Source organism: Diadema setosum, chromosome 4 (genome assembly GCF_964275005.1).
Source record: "Diadema setosum chromosome 4, eeDiaSeto1, whole genome shotgun sequence".
NCBI classification, from domain to species: Eukaryota; Metazoa; Echinodermata; class Echinoidea; order Diadematoida; family Diadematidae; genus Diadema; species Diadema setosum.
In genome coordinates this window covers 33836254-33858622 of record NC_092688.1, presented here as the reverse complement: position 1 = coordinate 33858622, position 22369 = coordinate 33836254, and the positions used below count along the sequence as shown (strand labels likewise).

Below are 22369 nucleotides of genomic sequence, written 5' to 3'. Positions count from 1 at the left end.
TAGTCACAAACGGACTTATGGATCAAACAAGTTATGACCCATAATCGCAACGCGCCCTAAAAACTTAACATTGGGCCCTAAAAGTTCATTGACCCCTGCCTGTGACCTTTAACCTTGAGGTAACCTTCATACTTGGTAAAAGGTAAAACTTTGTATGACCACTCTTCCCTCCAAGTTGATTCAAATTGAAGCCCAGAGTACAGAGCTATTCAAGTTTTTATAGCGCTACGGACGGACGACGGACGGACGGACGACGGACGGACAGACGCCGCAGGCGATCCCTTAGTCTCCCCTCACCTCCGGTGGGCTCGACAATTAGACCCGTTAGAGTACTCAATTTGGTCCCAGTCCCGTGGGAGCCATCCCTTATATGTACTTTTGGCTCAGGCTACAAGTGTAAGAACCCACAAAGTAAACAGACAACACTAATAGATAATGATGCTTGCCGTGAAGTGCATGTGTATTACACACGAGACAAAAATCATGTTATACTACTGTATGTCGTTTTTCACCACCTGAGTTGGCTGTAGATGAAAGTGTATTCTTCCTTGACATGTTCACACATACAAACATGTAAAATGTACATCCCACACATGCGCACACACACAAAAACAAACAAACAAACAATCAAACGAACAAACCCACACAAATGGACAAGACAAACTTAAGGAAAGTCCATCTTATGATAAATAATTAAATATGATATAATTATACAATATTCTATCAAATGATATAACTTGATAATACAAGCACTGCACCACTACAGACAATAGAACACATAACTCTTCGGTATTGTGAATTATGCAATCTTATGTTTTATTCGTCATTTATTGAATAAGTTAGATCAGTTGCATAATTTGAACGGACATTCATGAAGATTTCACACAGACATAAAAATACAAATAGCGTTTGTCCGACACGATGTCTTTCATTACGGGACACACTTTAGCACAAGCTAGTCCAAACATGACGATGATACACTTGCATTTCTCAAAATATCTGCTAATTTCACAGATTTGTTCATGCCTGCATTTCACCAACTTGAATTCACTGGTGCCATTTCTGTGAATCCCATGAATATAAGACTGTTTTGTTACATCTAGATGATACAGTGTTTAAAATCAAGTGGATATTTTCAATTGTGACTTAAGTTTGACATGATTCCTAGGCAGTTTCACTCACATTATTGTCTTCAACATTGGCCAAATGAAACTGGGGCACAGCCCTCAGGGAAATGCCACAGCAAAAAGTTATATGAATATAATAAGGCTAAGACCGCACACAACAAGCATTTGTTTAAACATAAACAAAACAGAACAGAACAAGCACACAACAAACATGTACATACCGGTAATCCATAGATGGAAACACAAATCCCTTTAGAACACACCTAGCACCATGCATGTATTTGAAGAGGGGTTCTACTTCATTGTACAAGAGGGGAAAACAAAAAACACCCCCAAAACAGATAAACCCAAACATATATTCCCTTTCTTTGCTGTCATGTTGAAGTTCAGCAGAAATCTAAATATCCACAGCTTTTAATCACTGACATACATGTATCCACATATTTGAGCCAAGTTGCTAAATAACTTCTCAACTTAGCAAAAAAAAAGGGACATTTTCGGCTTGACAGCTAATGATACAGCACATGACAGACATGGAAAATGAGCTTGATTGTTGGCCATTAGTAGCAGAGTAATTTCTACCACTCTGTTGAACAGCATGGGGAAGTGGGAATAGAACACCCAAATATTGGACACGTGAAACTAAAATACTTAATGTAATTGTTGGAATGATTTTCATTAATACCTGCGATCCAGTCTTCATCCTGTCTGACAAACTTGTTGCAAGTATTGTAGTTAACAGGGTAACATCCTCTGTGATAGAAGGATACACTAAGAGTTGAATAATGTTTGAAAAAATGGCCATTTTGTCACTCTATCATGTACGATGCAGGATACCATGCGGTCAATAGCAGACTGACTATATCAAAATTTATAACTTCAGAGTCGAATGGAACTATGAAAATTTGTATGCATTTAACTTGACTTACAGCACAGACCTGCCTTTGTACTGTGACTGTCTATAGAATAAGAACATTCCCATGGGCAGGACACTGGCACTTGCCACTGTCATATTTTTTATAGGACATGACAGAAAAGGTTTTAAAAAACGAAATTTTCGGTTTTTCACACAGCAATTAAGAGATAATCCGATACATTCATATCAAGTTTTAACCCTGTGCATTGCAGTTGGTAGGCAATTCATTCATGTTTTTCTCTCACCACGCCTATCACTGCTTTAACCCGTTAACGATGAGCTGATTTTGTTACAACACAGATATCCCATAGACACATGCCTGAGTATACTCAGGACTGGTCTTCAATGGGTTAAAGGTATTGTATAGTTTTGGTTAAGACCTAAGTTCAGGTTTCTGACATTTTTTGGTGAGGTAATGAGAAACCTCTTATGAAATATGAAAGAGCATGTAATTCCATGAAGAATTCAACTTTTATTTGATAAAAATTTGTTTTGAAATAGCTGAGATATCCAAAATAGAGTGATTCAATAAAGTGTGGGACCCACATTTTCTTACAATCGCTTTGTTTTACTTTGTTTTTGGATGTTTCAGCCATTCCAAACCTGATTTTCATCAAATAAACTTTGAATTCCTCTTAAAATGGTATGCTCTGTACTATTTCATAAGTGTTTTCTTGGTATCTCACAAAAAGTTAAAAGCCCAATTCTCATCTCCACCAATACTGTACTATCCCTTTAATCAATTATATCTCCCATTAATTTCTCCTGCATGCTCCTCTCCTTCACCCCCACCCCTCTGGAGCAGGGAAGGGGGTCACTTCCCCACCTGATAATTGGGTAAAAGCTCCACACATCTTTTTGGAACCATTTTAACCCCTCTCAATATTTTTGTTAACTCTGTCAGCATTGAAAACACAAATGATGACAATAATAAGGTGGGACTGTACTTTGGCAACACACACTGAAAGCCTTAATCATTGATGTACTCACAGAAACATAAAAAACAAGACAAAACAAAAGGAACAAGGTTACTATGGCAGTTTTACTCTGCGGGAAAAAAAGAGAGAAAATGCAGTGAAGAATGCTAATAAGTATGTTGTAAAACAAGGCATTTTTTTTTCAAAACAAAATAAAAAGACAGTAGTATCTTTACAGCATGTGGATATGTACATGTCATTTAAATTATATTTACATATGTATACTTAAATATATATATATATATATCTATATATTGTATGTCCAATGCACACATCACATGAAATACATATCACCTTGTCTATATTTCAACTAAATCTGTGCCAAATAATTGATTTCTATGTATCACCAAAAGGTTGAAAAAAAACAAACCCAACAACACACATCTCACAAATCATAGTTGAGGAAGACCATGTCACACGCGTATTTAAAAGAATAACAAGTTTTTAGTTTGTTTTTAATATATGCCATGATTGCTTATAATCATAATCAAATGATCTTTTCATTCACACGATCTATCTCTTCTCTTCCACTTTGTTCTCTTTCTCCGCCGCTGGAATCAATGCATAAATTCAATACTTGATCCATGACAATGAAACAACAGAAACACGATTGTTTCATGACAATCATAATAGTACATAGACTGATGCAGCAAATAAGTACATTTACTCCTTAGCTCAATATGTTTCCCCTTGTGCTTTGAACACCAAACCTAAAACAAGACAGGGTACAACATGTACTGTACAGTTCAGAGGCTTGATTTGGTGCACCAACAACATTGTACTGCCCCACATTGTGTATGAAGAACTGGCATACTGATCAATGACTCAGATGAATTTTCTAACACTCAAAACATTATCCACAACTACAACAGCGGACATAATACATTCACTGTTTCTGATGAAAAGAAGAAGAAGAAGTAGTAGAAGAAGAAGAAGAAGAAGAAGAAAGATACAAGTATTGTACACACTCTCTCTCTCTCTAGCAATCATTGGCAGTTGATATATTTGGAATGCACAAGTATGACACATTCATGAAACAGTAGGGGAATGTTTGAATAGCTAGCATCATCCACCAGATCATCAGTAATCGCATTCACAGATTTCAGTGACAAAGCTTTGTAATACAAGATCAACATAACGTTATTGTCATGGGAGGCAAGATTTGTTTCTCTTACACGATAAATCATACACATGTACACATTTTGTGGCATGATGAACAGCAACAAATCATCAATGGTTATCGTACCTCGCATCTACACATTTCTATTAACCGAATCGACAATCTTTGAGTTGCAGGCGTCACTGTTACCAACCTATCAAACCAACATTAAACGAGTGAAGCATGATACAATGAGAGAGGTCTCCATGTCCACTGCTATCTACATCACACTCACTATTCAAACAAAATTGGAATAAAACCAGCTCAGCAAAAATTGTACCATTCCATGTTTTGAAAGGGCGCTCAGGCGTTCTTTACTTTGAGAATGCTTAATGTCCTTAATCCATACCAACTCAAACATAAGTGGTATATGCATTACTATGCAACGTTGTAATCGGATGGTATATGTTTGCCTTCTAATGATGTCTTGATTAAAAAGCTTGTTTTCATATAACTGCATGAAGTGAAGGCATGTTACTACATGTATACTGAGAAGAACTCTGATGAATTCTTTTCTAAATACTCGAAGTAATGGATGTGACCTAAACGATTGTGTTATAAATGAAACAAACCATGCGTGACAAAATGATAGCTTTCCCCACAGCAAACACGCTTTCCAAACCGTTATAGTGATAAAATAAATCTCTGTTTGAATTAAGTTGAGTAGTAAGACTTCTTGTTTGTTGTGAGTTTTGTGATTTAAACCATGTTTTAAAATACTGTTATTATTACAAAATTTTTCCTCTTTTTCTTCTTCTTTTTCCTCTTCTTCTTCTTCTTATTATTTTTTAATTGATATTATTATCATCATCATCATTAAATTTATTATGATTATCATTACTATCATTGTTATTTTTTTCATCATCATTTTCAGCTAGCTGTAGTATAATATGTTGAATGGAAACAATGTGTATCTTTATACATATTTGCTGGTCTATCTCCTATCTATATCAGATTACGACAAATCAGCCAAAACTGTCACGAGAATACACTGCCTTGGATAGCTTTACTTACGTCCACTCAAGTCGGGTGGGGAGAAGCGAGAAGCCGGACAGTTTGCTTGATATGGTGCTTCCAAGAAGTGTCCGTGACCGGGAAGCAGGACATATTCCACTAGTTCTTCCTTTCCGGCCTTCTTCAGTCGATCCAAACACTACAACTTTACCAACGAACATTCGGAAGAAATCATTATCATGAAATATTTCACACGATCTATTCAATTCAGTTATTCACTTGTTTTCCGTTTAATTATATCGGTCAGCTTATAGTCTGGTCAAATTTTCAGAGGATGCAATACAGCATGGCATAACTTCTTTGACTCTATGGATAGTTTTTTTTTTTAAAGACTTTTATTTTTGCAAGTAACAATAATTGTTTATTTAGATTATTTGATTTGCATTATGGGTTCCTAATATCCTTTTGGTTCGATAATCAATCAGCTTTTTTGTCTGTCATGTACTCATCAAATATTTTCAGGGTTGCAAACTCAATGCTTTTATCCAAAAAAACCTAACAATTAACGCTCATGTCAGTATCACCTGATATTTTGTCGAAGTGACACATTGGATATTGTTTATATCATACTATCATACATGTATGAACAAGCTAGAAAATTGGAATAAGTCATGCGTGTTTCATATTTCCAAGTACATTTAAGAGGTAGGCCTATCCAATTCAACAGCCCCTTATTCCCTATAATATGCTTTTCGGCACTGTAATTGTATACAGTGAGGTGTGAGTGAAGTACAAGAATTGCCAACAACAAATCCATTCATGTCTGAAATTAACTTGAAGAAAAGCGCCCTCTGCTGGGCATATTATTATAAACTTGTCCAAGGATACGATTTCATGTAGCCTTTTGTCAAAGCACTCTCGCTGTAATGGGCGAGCGAAGCGAGCCCAGCCGAGCGCGCCAGCGCGAGGGCCTTTTGAGATCTGCTTCACACATTATTATTCATGACACGTGAACCCTTCTGAATACTCATTTTAATGGCTTCCGGTCAACCAATGGAATGGCGCGCTCCCCGCATCCTCAGCCTTGGTGTTGTCATGCCTGTTCGCATGCATCACTGACCACCCGAGGAGGTCTGCCACGGAACTCTACACACTCTGTGTGTAGAGTTCTGTGAGGTCTGCGGCAGCGGCGTGCATTCGCTCTATTCAAATCGGGTTCGAACAGACAGACACGCTGATTGGTCGGTCGACTTTTGTGTTTGTCGTCTCCAAGTCCGAACATCAGCATTGGACATTCCATCTTCTCAATCTTACAAGAAGCAAATTATCAAACAATGTTACATAAAAAAGAACATCGGATGTAATCTTAACGAACGAAAAATAAGTACACTCGTCTCTGCAAAAGAAACACAAAAGCAACATGAAGAAGAATGTTGAAAGGCAAGAGCGTCGTTTAAAAAATTGGATTTTAAGCAGAGATGAAATGATAATAATATTGAAACGTGTTTTTACACGTCAAGGCAAATCACAACTTAATTCAGAATAGTTGATTATTCTTGTCCTATCTATCCTGCCAAGCTGAAATAAAGAAAAAATATGGGTGAGGGGTGATTGGCATTACTATACTGAATTGAATATCTAAAATAACATGTTCTTAATCTTTTCGTTATTATTATGACTATTTTTTGTGATAGTTATTTTGTTTTGTCTATTGATACGTCATAAAACTAAACTGGTAATGGTGGTGGTGGTGGAGGGGGGAGGGTGGGGGATAACTTACAGCTACAATTTGTTCATCTCCCTCGAAATGTTGCATTTCTCAAGATCGCTGAAGCAGAACCGCGTCTTGCCCTCCTCGTCCACTCATTTTTCGCTTTCGCTAGAGAGGGGCCTGAGCACAAAAATACGTTACCACACAGAAAGTTAACACATTGCTAATAGATGCTTTTATTTGGTATTACGCCTAGTAAATATTCAATAATTAAAAAAAAAAATGCTCTGTCCTTGACAAACAATAGCGCATTGCCTCATGTTTTCTATTTTTGTTTTAGTTGCTGCTCTACTGTTGCTGTGAGCCATGGGCCTTTACGATGGACGAAAGCGTCTCCTACCCGTACGGCTCGATTTCGGAGCCATCGGGACGTCTCCAGCCGATTAGAGCGTAGAAGAATTCGTGGAAACCAACCCCCATGAAGCATTTGATCTTAAACGGCAACGTTGTCGCGGCCTGAATGCCCACAGCGGTGCCGAAGCACGAGGTTGACACCCCGACGCGGGTTTCGTCCAGGCGAGGGTGACCGGATGTAGTCCATCAGGTCCTGTAAACCACGAAAAAATATACAATAATTCGTTATTGTCTTCCTCACCTAGGTTAAAGGTCTAGTTTACCTTTAGGAGCAGTGATTTAAAACATTTTCAAGATATCATATTTAATGCATAGTGTAGGTCTGTTGTATCATGCACAAAACATCCTACCATATATATATATATATATTTCTTTTTTGCAATAAATCCTAAGATATAAGGAGATATCAGTATTTTTCTTGATAAATCGTAACTGTAGACGGTTTAGTCTGGAAACATTTTTATTATAACTATTGTTCACATTTTGTGTATTTAATAATACGGTACTTAACATGGATGATTCGGATTCAAATTCTTACAGTGTTTTTTTCTATCTCTAACTCACATTTTAAAACTATTTCAAAACACTAATGCTGGGTTTTTGTTTTATCTGCAAATAGTAAATTATGACTTTAATGAGTTCGGTTAGAGTTTCTTATCCCGAAGGTTCGTTAATCCGCATATGAAAAAAGAAGAAGAAAGTATTCACCGTCTTTACATTTTCGAATTAAAAATGTTATTACATTTCTGGAATTGATTTTGGGTGTTTTTCGTATTCACGAACGTTCGGAATAACCTTGACAACGAACCTTATTTCATTTTCGGAGTATTACAAACCTTCGGAATAACGAATATCATCCATATGTGCCCGTATCTCTTTGATCTCAAAACAGGGTACTGTACTGTGATGACTGGAGAGCTGATTATATTAGCTCCTCCACCTCCCTGGTCAGAGTAAACGCAGACAAATCACAGCGCATCCACCTCGTTTCTCATTAAATCTAAGAATTAGGTGATCCGAGTATCCTCTCGGATCACCTTCTGTATTTGTACGGATTCTTTGTTAGGTGATCCGAGTATCCTCTCGGATCACCTTCTGTATCTGTACTGATTCTTTGTTTTTCTTCTTCTTCTTTCTCCGCAAAAATTGTGTATCGCTAATCTCTTGAAAGTCCTCTTCCTATCAATGTCAAAATTATACCATACATGTATCATGTCCCAAAGACGATCCTCCTAATAAAATCACAGTGATTAGTCGATCGTGACGTCACTATGACGTCATTATATGAAAACACATTCTCAATCATATCTCTTTAATGGAATGAAAATTTTCAATGAAATTTACGTCACATATATTTCAAGTCAAGCGCATTCTACTCATATAATCAAAATTCATATTTTCTCTTAAAACGTGCGCGTACGCGCGCGTTGAAATATTTGTATGCTCAAATCGAGCTCAAATTTTTTTTGCACACGTTTCAGAAGATTTAGAGCATTTTTCGAAAAATCGAAAAAATTGGACGGACGCGTACGCGCGCGCACATATACGCACGCACAGCTCATACGACATAGAAATTTCCCGTTTTTTCACACTTATCGGATGCCTAAAATGTCAAGGAATATTTCTACCAAGTTTCAAGTCAATCCGACTCAATATGACGTCACACGGGCCCGTCAAAGTTGAAATTCCGCGCGCGCGTCAATGGCGATATACAGTGCAACAATGCAAAAAAACCGCCAATTTTGAATCCGATTTTACTCGTCAGGATGGACGGTGACCCCCCGTTTTCTTTACATATTCTGAAAGCTGATGAGTTGTACATGTCATTTCATGGGTTGGCGATGCTGGAAACATGATTGAAAGATATCAAATTTCTTAATAAAGTAAAAAAAGTAAATTTTCAAAATGACGTCATCAAATTTTAAGTTCACTCAAGCGTATCTCACTTATTCTTTGATGATTTTCGTCCAAATTTCAACATGTTGTAGCTTATTAAATGGTCTTTCAGATATATAATAACAACAATTTGATTGGATGACGGCATCACCTCGTAAAAAGGGATTAAAAGTAACATTGTTAAATTTGACCAGTTTACGTGTTATCTCTATGGGAGTGCAGTTTTTCTGGAAATGAAAACTGACATGACTATCTTTATCGAGCACTAGCTCACTTATGCTTCGGTGAATTTCTCCCATATTTTATTATGTTGTAGCTGAGACTTTGGGCTATCGTTATGTGGCCTTCGTTTTTTCATACGGAGTCGGCATCATGCCCAAAAACTTGGTTGAAATTAAAGCTTATCTTCCATGTATTTTCATATTCCTTTCTTTCTGCAACTTTCTTTGCAATAACTCAAGAAAAACAAGCTCTATCAGCCCAATATTTTGCACATGTTTAGTTTATGTCACGTACATTATTTCATAAAATAACAACTACTTGATCGGGCACCTTCTTGGGTATGCAAATTAGGGTCAAAGGTCAAAAATGTTTCATCCTGTATCTTGGTGAATACATGTCTTATCTTTCCCATATTTTGCATACGTAAAGACCATGTTACAAGAATCATTTCACAAAATAACCACTTTTTGCTCAGACGCCATCTTGTCTGTGCAAAGTAGGGTCAAAGGTCATATGTACTTCTTTCTTTATCTTCATTATGACGTGTTATCTCTATGGGAGGGAATTTTTCTAGATGTGAAAATTGACATGATTGTCTTTATCGACGACTAGCTCAATTACCCTTCGGTGAATTTCTTCCAGATTTTAGTATGTTGTAGCCAATGTAATACTCTTTAAGTTTTCTTCAATCAAAGTTTTAATCAGATGATGTCTTCACCTCGTGAAAATAGATATAATGTAACCTTGTCAAATTTAACCAGTTTACGTGTTATCTCTATGGGAGGGAATTTTTCTGGAAATGAAAATTGACATGACGGTCTTTATCGAACACTAGCTCACTTACTCTTCTGTGAATTTCTCCCAGATTTTAATATGTTGTAGCTGAGACTTTGCGCTATCGTTTCTCTGCCCACTCTTTTTCATGCGACATCGAAATCACGTCGAAAAACTTCGCAAAAATTAAAGCTTAGCTTCGATGTATTTTCATGTTACTTTCTTTCTGCAACTTTCTTTGCAATAACTCAAGAAAGACATTCCCTATTACCCCCATATTTTGCACATGTTTAGTTCATGTCACGTACATTATTTCATAAAACAACAACTACTTGATCGGACACCATCTTGGGCATGTAAATTAGGGTCAAAGTTCATAAATGTTTTATCCTGTATCTTGGTAAATACATGTCCTATCTTTCCCATATTTTGCACACGCAAAGACCATGTTACAAGAATCATTTCACAAAATAATCACTTTTTGCTCATACGCCATCTTGTCTGTGCAAAATGAGGTCAAAGGTCATATGTACTTTTTCTGTATCTTCGTTATGACGTGGTGACTCTATGGGAGGGAATTTTTGTAGATGTGAAAATTGACATGATTGTCTTTATCGAGCACTAGCTCAATTACCCTTCGGTAAATTTCTCCCAGATTTTAATATGATGTAGCTGAGACTTTGCTCTATCGTTATGTTTCCTTTTTTTTTTCATACGACATCTAAAACACGTCGAAAAACTTCGCTAAAATTAAAGCTTAGCTTCGATGTATTTTTTCTTTCTTTCTACAACTTTCTTTGCAATAACTCAAGAAAGACATTCCCTATTACCCCCATATTTTCCACATGTTTAGTTCATGTCACGTACATTATTTTATAAGATAACAACTACTTGATCGAACACCATCTTGGGTAGGTAAATAAGGGTCAAAGGTCATAAATGTTTAATCCTGTATCTTGGTGAATACATGTCCAATATTTTCCATATTTTGCATACGCAAAGACCATGTTACAAGGATCATTTCATAAAATATTCACTTTTTGCTCAGATGCCATCTTGGCTGTGCAAAGTGGGGTCAAAGGTCAAATATACTTCATTCTGTATATTCGTATTGGTGTATACCGAATTTAGTATCAAAGATGGCAGACCTGACTCTCTTTTCTAAATGAGAATTTAAACATCACACGGCCAATGTCTCTAAACACAGATGAAACTTGTATGGTCATGCCTATTGCGATCAGGACTCGAATCATCGATTAAAAAAAAAAAAAAATCGGATCACCTAATTTGTCAGTATTGACAAATTCCAAGTCTAGTTGGTTCTTCTTCTTATTTCTGGACAAAAGTTGTGTATTTACTTACTCAAAAAGTTCTCAGAGTATCAATTTCAAACTAATACCATATATGTATCATGTCCCAAAGACGACAAATTTTATGTATCACTGTGATCAGTCGACCGTGACGTCACTATGACGTCATTATATGAAAACACATTTTCATTCATATCTCATTAATGGAATGGAATTTTTCAATGAAATTTACGTCACATACATTTCAAGTTATGCGCATTTTACTCATATTCTCAAAATTCATATTTTCTCTTAAAACGTGCGCGTACGCGCGCGTTAAAATATTTGTATGCTCAAATCGAGCTCAAATTTTTTTTGCACACGTTTCAGACCATTTGGAGCATTTTTTGAAAAATTGAAAAAATTGGACGGACGCGTACGCGCGCGCACATATACGCACGTACAGGTCATACGCAATAGAAATTCCCCGTTTTTTCACACTTATCGGATGCGTAAAATGTCAAGGAATATTTCTACCAAGTTTCAAGTTGATCCGACTCAATATGACGTCATACGGGCCCGTCAAAGTTGAAATTCCGCGCGCGCGTCAATGGCGATATACAGTGCAACAATGCAAAAAAACCGCCAATTTTGAATCCGATTTTACTCGTCAGGATGGACGGTGACCCCCCCATTTTCTTTACATATTCTGAAAGCTGATGAGTTGTACATGTCATTTCATGGGTTGGCGATGCTGAAAAAATGATTAAAAGATATCAAATTTCTTAATAAATTTTAAAAAGTAAATTTTCAAAATGACGTCATCAAATTTCAAGTTCACTCAAGCGTATCTCACTTATTCTTTTGTTGATTTTCGTCCAAATTTCAATATAATGTAGCTTATTAAATGGTTTTTCAGTCATATAATAACAACATTTTGATTGGATGACGGCATCACCTCGTAAAAAGGGATTAAAAGTAACATTGTCAAATTTGACCAGTTTACGTGTTATCTCTATGGGAGTGCAGTTTTTCTGGAAATGAGAACTGACATGACTATTTTTATCGAGCACTAGCTCACTTATGCTTCAGTGAATTTCTCCCATATTTTAGTATGTTGTAGCTGAGACTTTGGGCTATCGTAAGTGTACCCTTCGTTTTTTCATACGTTGTCGGCATCACGTCCAAAAACTTGGTTGAAATTAAAGCTTATCTTCGATGTATTGAAATATTTCTTCCTTTCTGCAACTTTCTTTGCAATAACTCAAGAAAAACATACCCTATCACCACCATGTTTTGCACATGTTTAGTTCTTGTCACGTCCATTATTTCATAAAATAACAACTACTTGATCACACACCATCTTGGGTATTTAAATTAGGGTCAAAGGTCATAAATGTTTCATCCTGTATCTTGGTGAATACATGTCCTATCTCTCCCATATTTTGCACACGTAAAGACCATATAACAAGGATCATTTCACAAAATAACCATTTTTGGCTCAGATGCCATCTTGTCTGTGCAAAGTGGGGTCAAAGGTCATATGTACTTCTTCCTGTATCTTCGTTATGACGTGTTATCTCTATGGCAGGGAATTTTTCTAGATGTGAAAATTGACATGATTGTCTTTATTGACGACTAGCTCACTTACCCTTTGGTGAATTTCTTCCAGATTTTAGTATGTTGTAGCCAATTTAATACTCTTTAAGTTTTGTTCATCAAAGTTTTAATCGGATGATGTCTTCACCTCGTGAAAATGGATATAATGTAACCTTGTCAAATTTAACCAGTTTACGTGTTATATCTATGGGAGGGAATTTTTCTGGAAATGAAAATTGACATGACGGTCTTTATCTAGCACTAGCTCACTTACTCTTCTGTAAATTTCTCCCAGATTTTAATATGTTGTAGCTGAGACTTTGGGATATCGTCAAAAATTCTCCGTTTTTTCATACGACGCCGAGATCACGTCAAAAAACTTGATTGAAATCAAACTTATCTGCGATGCATTGAGATATTTCTTTCTCTCTGCAACTTTCTTTGCAATAACTCAAGAAAAACAGCCCCTATCATCCCCATATTTTGCACATGTTTAGTTCATGTCACGTACATTATTTCATAAAATAACAACTACTTGATCACGTTAAAAAACTTGGTTGAAATTAAAGCTTATCTTCGATGTATTGAGATTTTCTTTCTTTCTGCAACTTTCTTTGCAATAACTCAAGAAAAACAGCCCCTATCACCCCATATTTTGCACATGTTTAGTTCATGTCACGTACATTATTTCATAAAATAACAACTACTTGATCGGACACCGTCTTGGGTATGTAAATTAGGGTCAAAGGTCATAAATGTTTCATCCTGTATCTTGGTGAATACATGTCCTATCTTTCCCATATTTTGCACACGCAAAGACCATGTTACAAGGATCATTTCACAAAATCACCACTTTTTCCTCAGATACCATCTTGGCTGTGGAAAGTGGGGTCAAAGGTCAAATATACTTCATTCTGTATCTTCGTTAGTGTATACGGAATTCGGTACCAAAGATGGCAGGTCTGACTCCCTTTTCTAAATGAGAATCCAAACATCACACGGTAAATATCCCCTAAACGCAGATGAAACATTTATGGCCATGCCTATTGGGATCAGGATTTGAATCGTTGATTTCCAAATAGATCGGATCACCTAATTTGTCAGTGTTGACAAATTCCAAGTCTAGTTCTTCTTTAGGTGATCCGAGTATCCTTCGGATCACCTTCTGTATCTGTACGGATTCTTTTTCCTTCTTTATTTCTGGACAAAATTTGTGTAGAGATTAGCTCAAAAAGTCCTCTTCCTATCAATGTCAAAATTATACCATATATGTATCATGTCCCAAAGACGACGGGTCAAGTAAAATCGTAGTGATCAGTCGACCGTGACGTCACTATGACGTCATTATATGAAAACACATTTTCAATCATATCTCATTAATGGAATGGAATTTTTCAATGAAATTTACGTCACGTAAATTTCAATTCAAGGGAATTCTACTCATGTTTTCAAAATTCATCGCATCGTTAAAACGTGCGCGTACGCGCGCGTTGAAATATTTGTATGCTCCAATCGCGCTCAATTTTTTTTTGCATACGTTTCAGACCATTTGGAGCATTTTTTGAAAAATTGAAAAAATCGGACGGACGCGTACGCGCGCGCACATATACGCACGCACAGCTCATATACAATAGAAATTTCCCGTTTTTTCACTTTGATCGGATGTCTGAAATGTCAAGGAATATTTCTACCAAGTTTCAAGTCGATCCGACTCAATATGACGTCATACAGGCCCGTCAAAGTTGAAATTCCGCGCGCGCGTCAATGGCGATATACAGTGCAACTATGCAAAAAAAACCCGCTAATTTTAAATCCGATTTTACTCGTCAGGATGGACGGTGACCCCCCATTTTCTTTACATATTCTGAAAGCTGATGAGTTGTACATGTCAATTCATGGGTTGGCGATGCTGAAAAAATGACTAAAAGATATCAGATTTCTTAATAAAATAAAAAAAGTAAATTTTCAAAATGACGTCACCAAATTTCAAGTTCACTCGAGCGTATCTCACTTATCCTTCGTTAATTTTCTCCCAGATTTCAGTATGTTGTAGCTTATTTAATGTTCTTTTAAAAGTGTTTTACAAAATTTTGACTGGATGACGTTATCACCTCGTAAAAACGGATTGAAAGTAATGTTGTCAAATTTCACCAGTTTACGTGTTATCTCTATGGGAGTGCAGTTTTTCTTGGAATGAAAATTGACATGACTACCTTTATCGAGCACTAGCTCACTTACACTACAGTGAATTTCTCCCAGATTTTAATATGTTGTAGCTGAGACTTTGGGCTATCGCAAGTGTGTCCTCCATTTTTTCATACGATGTCGTGATCACATTAAAAAACTTGGTCGAAATTAAAGCTTATCTTCGATGTATTGAGATGTTTCTTTCTTTCTGCAACTTTCTTTCCAATAAGTCAAGAAAAACAGCCCCTATCACCCCCAAATTTTGCACATAATTAGTTCATGTCATGTACATTATTTCATAAAATAACAACTTCTTGATCAGACACCATCTTCGGTATGTAAATTAGGGTCAAAGGTCATAAATGTTTCATCCTGTATCTTGGTGAATACATGTTCTATCTCTCCCATATTTTGCACACGTAAAGACCATGTTACAAGAATCATTTCACAAAATAACTACTTTGTGCTCAGATGCCATCTTGTCTGTGCAAAGTGGGGTCAAATGTCATATGTACTTCTTTCTCTATCTTTGTTATGACGTGTTATCTCTATGGGAGTGCAGTTTTTTCTGCAAATGAAAATTGACATGACTATCTTTTTCGAGCACTAGCTCACTGAATTTCTCCCTGATTTTAATATGTTGTAGCTGAGACTTTGCACTATCATTACTTACACACTGCTTTTTCATACTATGTCGGGATCACGTTAAAAAAAAACTTGGTTGCAATTAAAGCTTATCTTCGATGTATTGAGATTTTCTTTCTTTCTGCAACTTTCTTTGCAATAACTCAAGAAAAACAGCCCCTATCACCCCCATATTTTGCACATGTTTAGTTCATGTCACGTACATTATTTCATAAAATAACTACTTGATCGGACACCATCTTGGGTATGTAAATTAGGGTCAAAAGTCATAAATGTTTCATCCTGTATCTTGGTGAATACATGTCCTATCTTTCCCACATTTTGCACACGCAAAGACCATGTTACAAGGATCATTTCACAAAATCACCACTTTTTGCTCAGATACCATCTTGGCTGTGGAAAGTGGGGTCAAAGGTCAAATATACTTCATTCTGTATCTTCGTTAGTGTATACGGAATTCGGTACCAAAGATGGCAGGTCTGACTCCCTTTTCTAAATGAGAATCCAAACATCACACGGCAAATATCCCCTAAACGCAGATGAAACATTTATGGCCATGCCTATTGGGATCAGGATTTGAATCGTTGATTTCCAAATAGATCGGATCACCTAATTTGTCAGTGTTGACAAATTCCAAGTCTAGTTTTGTATTGTTTTGGCAACCACTTTGATGAATAATTTCTTTAATTTTGACGAAGTAAACGCAGCTAAATATCGTCAAAACATACTATCATGTAGCTCAGTTGGAAGCAATGAGTAATGCAGTTTATTTCGTCTGATGTTCATTTCACGTCATGGTCCAAAGTTTGTGAGACGCAAGTTCACTCTGTGCCTAGTGTGTGGACGTTTTGAGGTCAGTGAAAGATAAATGAGCTATTTTGGTTTTTGTATTTGATTTCAAGTAGGGCCTGTATGGATAGAGTCACAAGAGCACATTTTATACAGGACACAGAATTAACGTGGACTGCTCTTATTCGGGTCATATCGCACAGGCATAAAGATGTGGACTGCTTTTCGAGACGTCGTTGATATATTATTACCCCGAGGGAGCCTGCTGTGGCGTTGAGATCCAATTCCATAATGATTTGTGTGTGTGTGTGTGTGTGTGTGTGCGTGTGTGAATTCATAACGCCACATGCTACATCAACATTAATTTCTCATAACGTGTACAGTATATCTGCAAGCCTATTATCTACAAATTGAGAGAGAAGCGTATTATTTCAATCTCAATTTCAATTTTATTTTCGTATTTTTCGATGGAAAATACATAGAATATAACAAAATATGAAAATATATACAGTCCAGTTTGGATATGTAAAAAAAAAAAAAAAAAAAAAAAAAAAAAAAAAAACCGAACATAGTAGGCCCTACATCTCGGTCAAAGTATCAGCTTCAATCGAGATAAAAGAATGTGAAAGAGAAATACGATGTAATCTACGAGAAAACAAAGCTTGTTGAGTGTAGGTCCCAATAAAAGCCTAGTGTAAAGAACAAATAGGAACACGGGTTCAACTAAAGACCAAACTAAAGAAAAAAATAATAATAATAAAGATCACTAATACTCGGGGTACAGAAGACTCTTCTCAAAAACATAATTAAATAAGTATAAAGAAAATGAAGATAATACCTAAAGAGAAAATAAAAAAAAAATGACCGGAAACGGTCCAGTTGGCTAACCAGAAATCCCTGGCTTTCGATGCAGCCCGTCACACCCTGTCTGACCATGGCGGCTAGGTAGTGATAGGAGATGACGGCAAACCCGTGTGACGCCAACAGGTCCATCGGGGGCTGCATGCCCAAGCCACGGATGTCTACGACGACTGGGAGAGGGTCCGACGATTCTGTCACATAGTTACAAAGTAGAACATGAGACCAGCACGCTAGAAAGCACTTTGATGAACTATACATGGATACATAGGTAACCTACTTGTTGACATTGGTATAGGCCTAGGTATATGCTACATCATGTTAGGACCTACACGGATCGATGACTTTTTAGTAATTATACACATTCCTACGAACAGCGAGGGTAAGGGTGAGAGAGGGAGAGGGGGGATGGATAGATAATCAAACTAATATATGTACAAAAACATGACGAACAGTTTTAACCTCTTCGAAAACGAAAATTGACATTTTGTGACCGGACTACGAGATGGACAAGGGTTTAAAGGTGACTGCTTTGTCGCTTACCCCGCTTTTCCGGTAGGAACAGCGCACCTTCAGCATGGCCGGATTTTATCGGAAGGGCTTCCACGTAGTCTGCGATGAAGCACCTTTTAATCGTGGCTGAAGCGAGGACCTCGTTTTTCCCTTCTCCCTGGTGGTCGACGACGTCGAACGTGAAAACGAATGGGGTGCCGACATCGTATTTGATCAGCCGCGAAAACTTCTTCGCGTGTTCAGGTGCTGGTGCTAAGCTCCAAAACGGGCCCATGGGTTCCACGCCTGTAAAACTACCTCCGAGGGATGGGTTGGTCTGAACTGTGATTGTTATGATAATGATTGGGTTGAAAAACAAAATCTTGGGGAAGGAATTTAACTCTATTGCTCCTCGTGATGATAGGCCTAACTCCTGTATGTGGCACATCGATCAGTTAGAAACTCAGGTTTAAGAGTCTCCATCATACGGCCAATACTGTACTCGTAATTCATACAAATAACTCAATTCGAATGACAGAATCATAGATAAATTAAAGATAATATAAAGTTTTGGTACCGCAAAAGTTTCCCTGAGTTTCCTTGTCTTAGTTTGTGTTTCAGGTTAAAGTACCTTTCATAATAACTAACACTGTGAGACTTACTCGCCCCAAAGTGCTCTCATGTCTTAGTAATCATGCAATAATGGTTTCGTACAATACGTGTAGGCCTATATTGATTCTCGCGGTACCGTGTCGAGTCAAACTAACGGCTCTTTCGAATTTTTCAGAGCCCGCTCTGCTCTGGTACGAAACCATTATTGCATGATTACAAAGACTTGAGAGCACTTTGGGGCGAGTATAAGTCTCACAGTGTTAGTTATATGAAAGGTACTTTAACCTGAAACACAAAATAAGACAAGGAAATTCAGGGAAACTTTTGAGGTACCAAAACTTTATATTATCTTTAAAACATTTTATCAAAATTTGGATAAGTACAAGAATAAGCAATAGACAGATATCAGTGAGCACAGAATAATAATAATAATGATAATAATAATAATTGACAGTGCTTATATAGCGCAAAACACAAAGTGATAATGTCCCTATGCGCTCAAGAAATAACAAATGAAAAGATTATACACGTACAAAAACATACAATTCCACTTACAGTGATGATACCGAGCTTCATGTTTGCTTACACTGTAAACAAATGCGTTTTCAAAGCAGACTTGAATCTATTTATATCAGTAATTTGTCTTAATTTCTGAGGTAATAGTACGTATATCTAGTAATTAAACTATTTTGATATTGTTCACAATATACTAGTCAGTATCGTCTTTTTATACGTATTTAACTAGGTCGATCCTGAACGTATAATGAATAGTACCATACGTCCTATCATAATTCATATGCATTGATTTTTCCTACGGCGGAGATAATTAATTTCTATAGAAGTTGAGAATGAAGACGAAAAAAGAAAACTAAAACACGTAAAAAACAAGAACAAACAAAGAAAAGACTCCAAACAGAGCACGTTATTCTCCAAGACAGTGCCCGTGATTACATACATAAATACATGTATTGTCACTTTTTACCATTTTATCATTATACTCATTGACGTTATTCATGGTTGTTATAAAGTTCAATAAGTTTTGTCGTCATTACCACATTGATCATCCTTCGAGTTTCTTATTGTCTATGATGGACATTGCTTATAATCCTTATCATATATAATGATCATCAGTAACAATATCGCAAAACAAAGGAACACAACTCACACGTTTCTAAAACTTTTGTACTAGTGAAAGAAAGAAAAATGTTCCTGGATTTTTTCATTGATATCACGATTGTTATTGATGGGATACCTGACATGAATTATGGTTACGTGAAACAATATGCCGACGCGCTAAAGTCATTCTACAGCGTTTGTACAAGAAACGACCCACCTGACACAGATCCATTGTTGTTAGCTCTGTAGTTTGCGCTGGACACAAATTTAGTGGTGCCACTCTCTGTGAAGACTTGGGTCTGGATAGAGACTAGTTGACCCGGATTGAGACCTCGAACTTGTATCTTGACCTGTTCGTCGATCAGGGCAGTGGTGGGTTCCACTGTTAAAGTTACAGCAGGGCTGTCGGCTGCGATTTTTCCCGGCGAGGACATTACGTGAGATAGGGCTACTTGCTCGAACTTGGACGAAACTGGAGCCAGCGAACGTTCTGATTGCTTCTGATGTGCAGGGAAATTCGGCGACAACATTCGGTCTTCAGCTTTCCCGTGATATGCCGCAGCGCGATTCAACAGTCGCTTTATATTTCTTACTCGGTTAACTGCAGCCATAACGTCACGTACAATATGATTCAAAGTGTTTTGCGATGCGATATGGTGCGCGAGGTTATAATAGGGATCAGCGTTTAAAGAGACTTTGGACATTGGGACGGAAATTTGGAGAGACGTGTATATAGTGTGACGCACGTTGTGCCGTGTGTCATTGAGCAAGAACAACTGAGGGGTTTAGGTGTCTGTGTGTGTGTGTGGGGGGGGGTGTTAATTCTGGTGCCAAGTTATTGTAATTATACCGAATAGTCACAAAGCAAAGTCACCTTTCTTTTCATGATTATGTCATCCTTTCTACACCACTATAGCGAACGGTGTCAAATGGTGAACATATCACATTTAAATTTGGCATATATTCTTCTTCTGCTTCTTTCCCTCTATTTCTTCTTATCATTATTGTTATTATCAATATCATCATTATTGTTATTATTATCATCGTCGAGATTATCATTGTCATCATAATTAATATCATTATAAATCATTATGATTATTCTATTTGAAGTTACAAAATTCAGTGCAAAATTGGAACAACTTTTTTTTTTGTCTTGCACACACGAATCCCTTACAGATACTTATACTTTAAAATAAGTGCATGTACTAGTATTATGTAAATATGATTTCCTGAAATAACTGCAACATATAAATTCGCTGTAAAATGCTCTAACTGTAAATAGATAAATCTGGCTAGGTGTGTAACATGATGTTCGCATTTTGTTTTCGAGTGATCTACGCTTTACAAGCTTTGCTTTTCTATAGATCATTCTTTTCCATTGAGTTATTTACCCTTTTGTTAAACTACTGCAATGTATTGCTTACATTTATTCGCACATATATATTATACTTTGTATACATTGTATGAAAACTTAATGATCTGCATTGCTTACAAATTGTTAACGTTATGACTTATTCATGTTTACTTTGTATTTGTATTACTTTTCTGTTGGATGGAAATCAGAAAAGCTCAATTGAATTGAATTAAACTTCAGAAGAAATAGTGAGATTATATCATAATAATGGCGTTCTCTGGTATACATGTATAGTGCCTACCACTACACGTACTGTATTGTCAAGTCCGTGTCATAACAGTGCCCCTAACTTTACAATGTCAGGAAAGGCGAGCAAATCTTCATGTATGTATGAAAACAAACAAACCTTTGCTTCAAGATGATGTATATGTCAAAGATAATTATGAAGACACACAGAGAAGGGGCATATCATTGTTTCGTAAAGACTAGTACTGTCGAAGCAACTGACATCACATTGGTTTATTCGTGTTGATAACAATTCTAACCATGTTAACACAATAATAAACAAACGTGTAAAAAGACAACCAAACAAACAAACCAAAACGCTGGCACATTGCTCATAAGCTCTCCAACCTCCCCCACCTCAAGAAAGAAAGAAAGAAAGAAAGACAGACAAATGCATACAAACCACACACACACGGGCACTTTTCTTTTTCAATAATCTTTATTTGATTTCTGTACTTTCACATAACAAAAACATTCATCTTGAATGTATAAACGCAACATACAATATACGATCAGCAGTGTTTGATCAACTTAAAAAGTGCGTGACCCACCCGAAATACATATTACAGCTTCCATTAAACACATAGACTTCCACATAGCTACAAAAAAAAAAAAAAAAAACCTCCCTACCTGCCCTCTCACCTGTCCCCATCCCCATGCCAGTACTAGGGTCCCCGCCAACATCTCAATCTCTGCACTTCAATAAAGCATTTTTAATCAATTAAATTCCACAATGCAATCTTATCCTATTATTTTATAAAATTAATCATCTCAATCATATATATAAATCGTATAAGAGAAAAAGCAGAAAGAGAAAGAGAGAGAGAAAAAAAGAATAGTATAGGCGTTAATAGTAAGCCCCACAGAAGAGAAAGTACGAAGTTTGAATCCTCTTAAGACCAATCTATCTCTTTACAGACCCCAGCTGCACTCTGACAATCAAAAATAATGAATAAATATCACTTGCTAATTTATTCAAACATACTGTTATTA

General features: G+C 36.7%; 1 protein-coding gene across 1 annotated transcript; it reads right to left on the bottom strand.

The window, feature by feature from the left end:
• Positions 1–7337: 7337 nt before the first annotated feature.
• LOC140227805 (acyl-coenzyme A thioesterase 5-like) lies at positions 7338–20171 on the bottom strand. Its single transcript, XM_072308201.1, has 4 exons — positions 19955–20171; positions 18061–18351; positions 17548–17711; positions 7338–7451 (listed from the first exon to the last, which is right to left on the bottom strand). Exons 1-4 carry the CDS (start codon positions 20169–20171, stop codon positions 7338–7340), a joined length of 786 nt encoding a protein of 261 aa, XP_072164302.1.
• Between the last annotated feature and the right edge of the window lie 2198 nt (positions 20172–22369).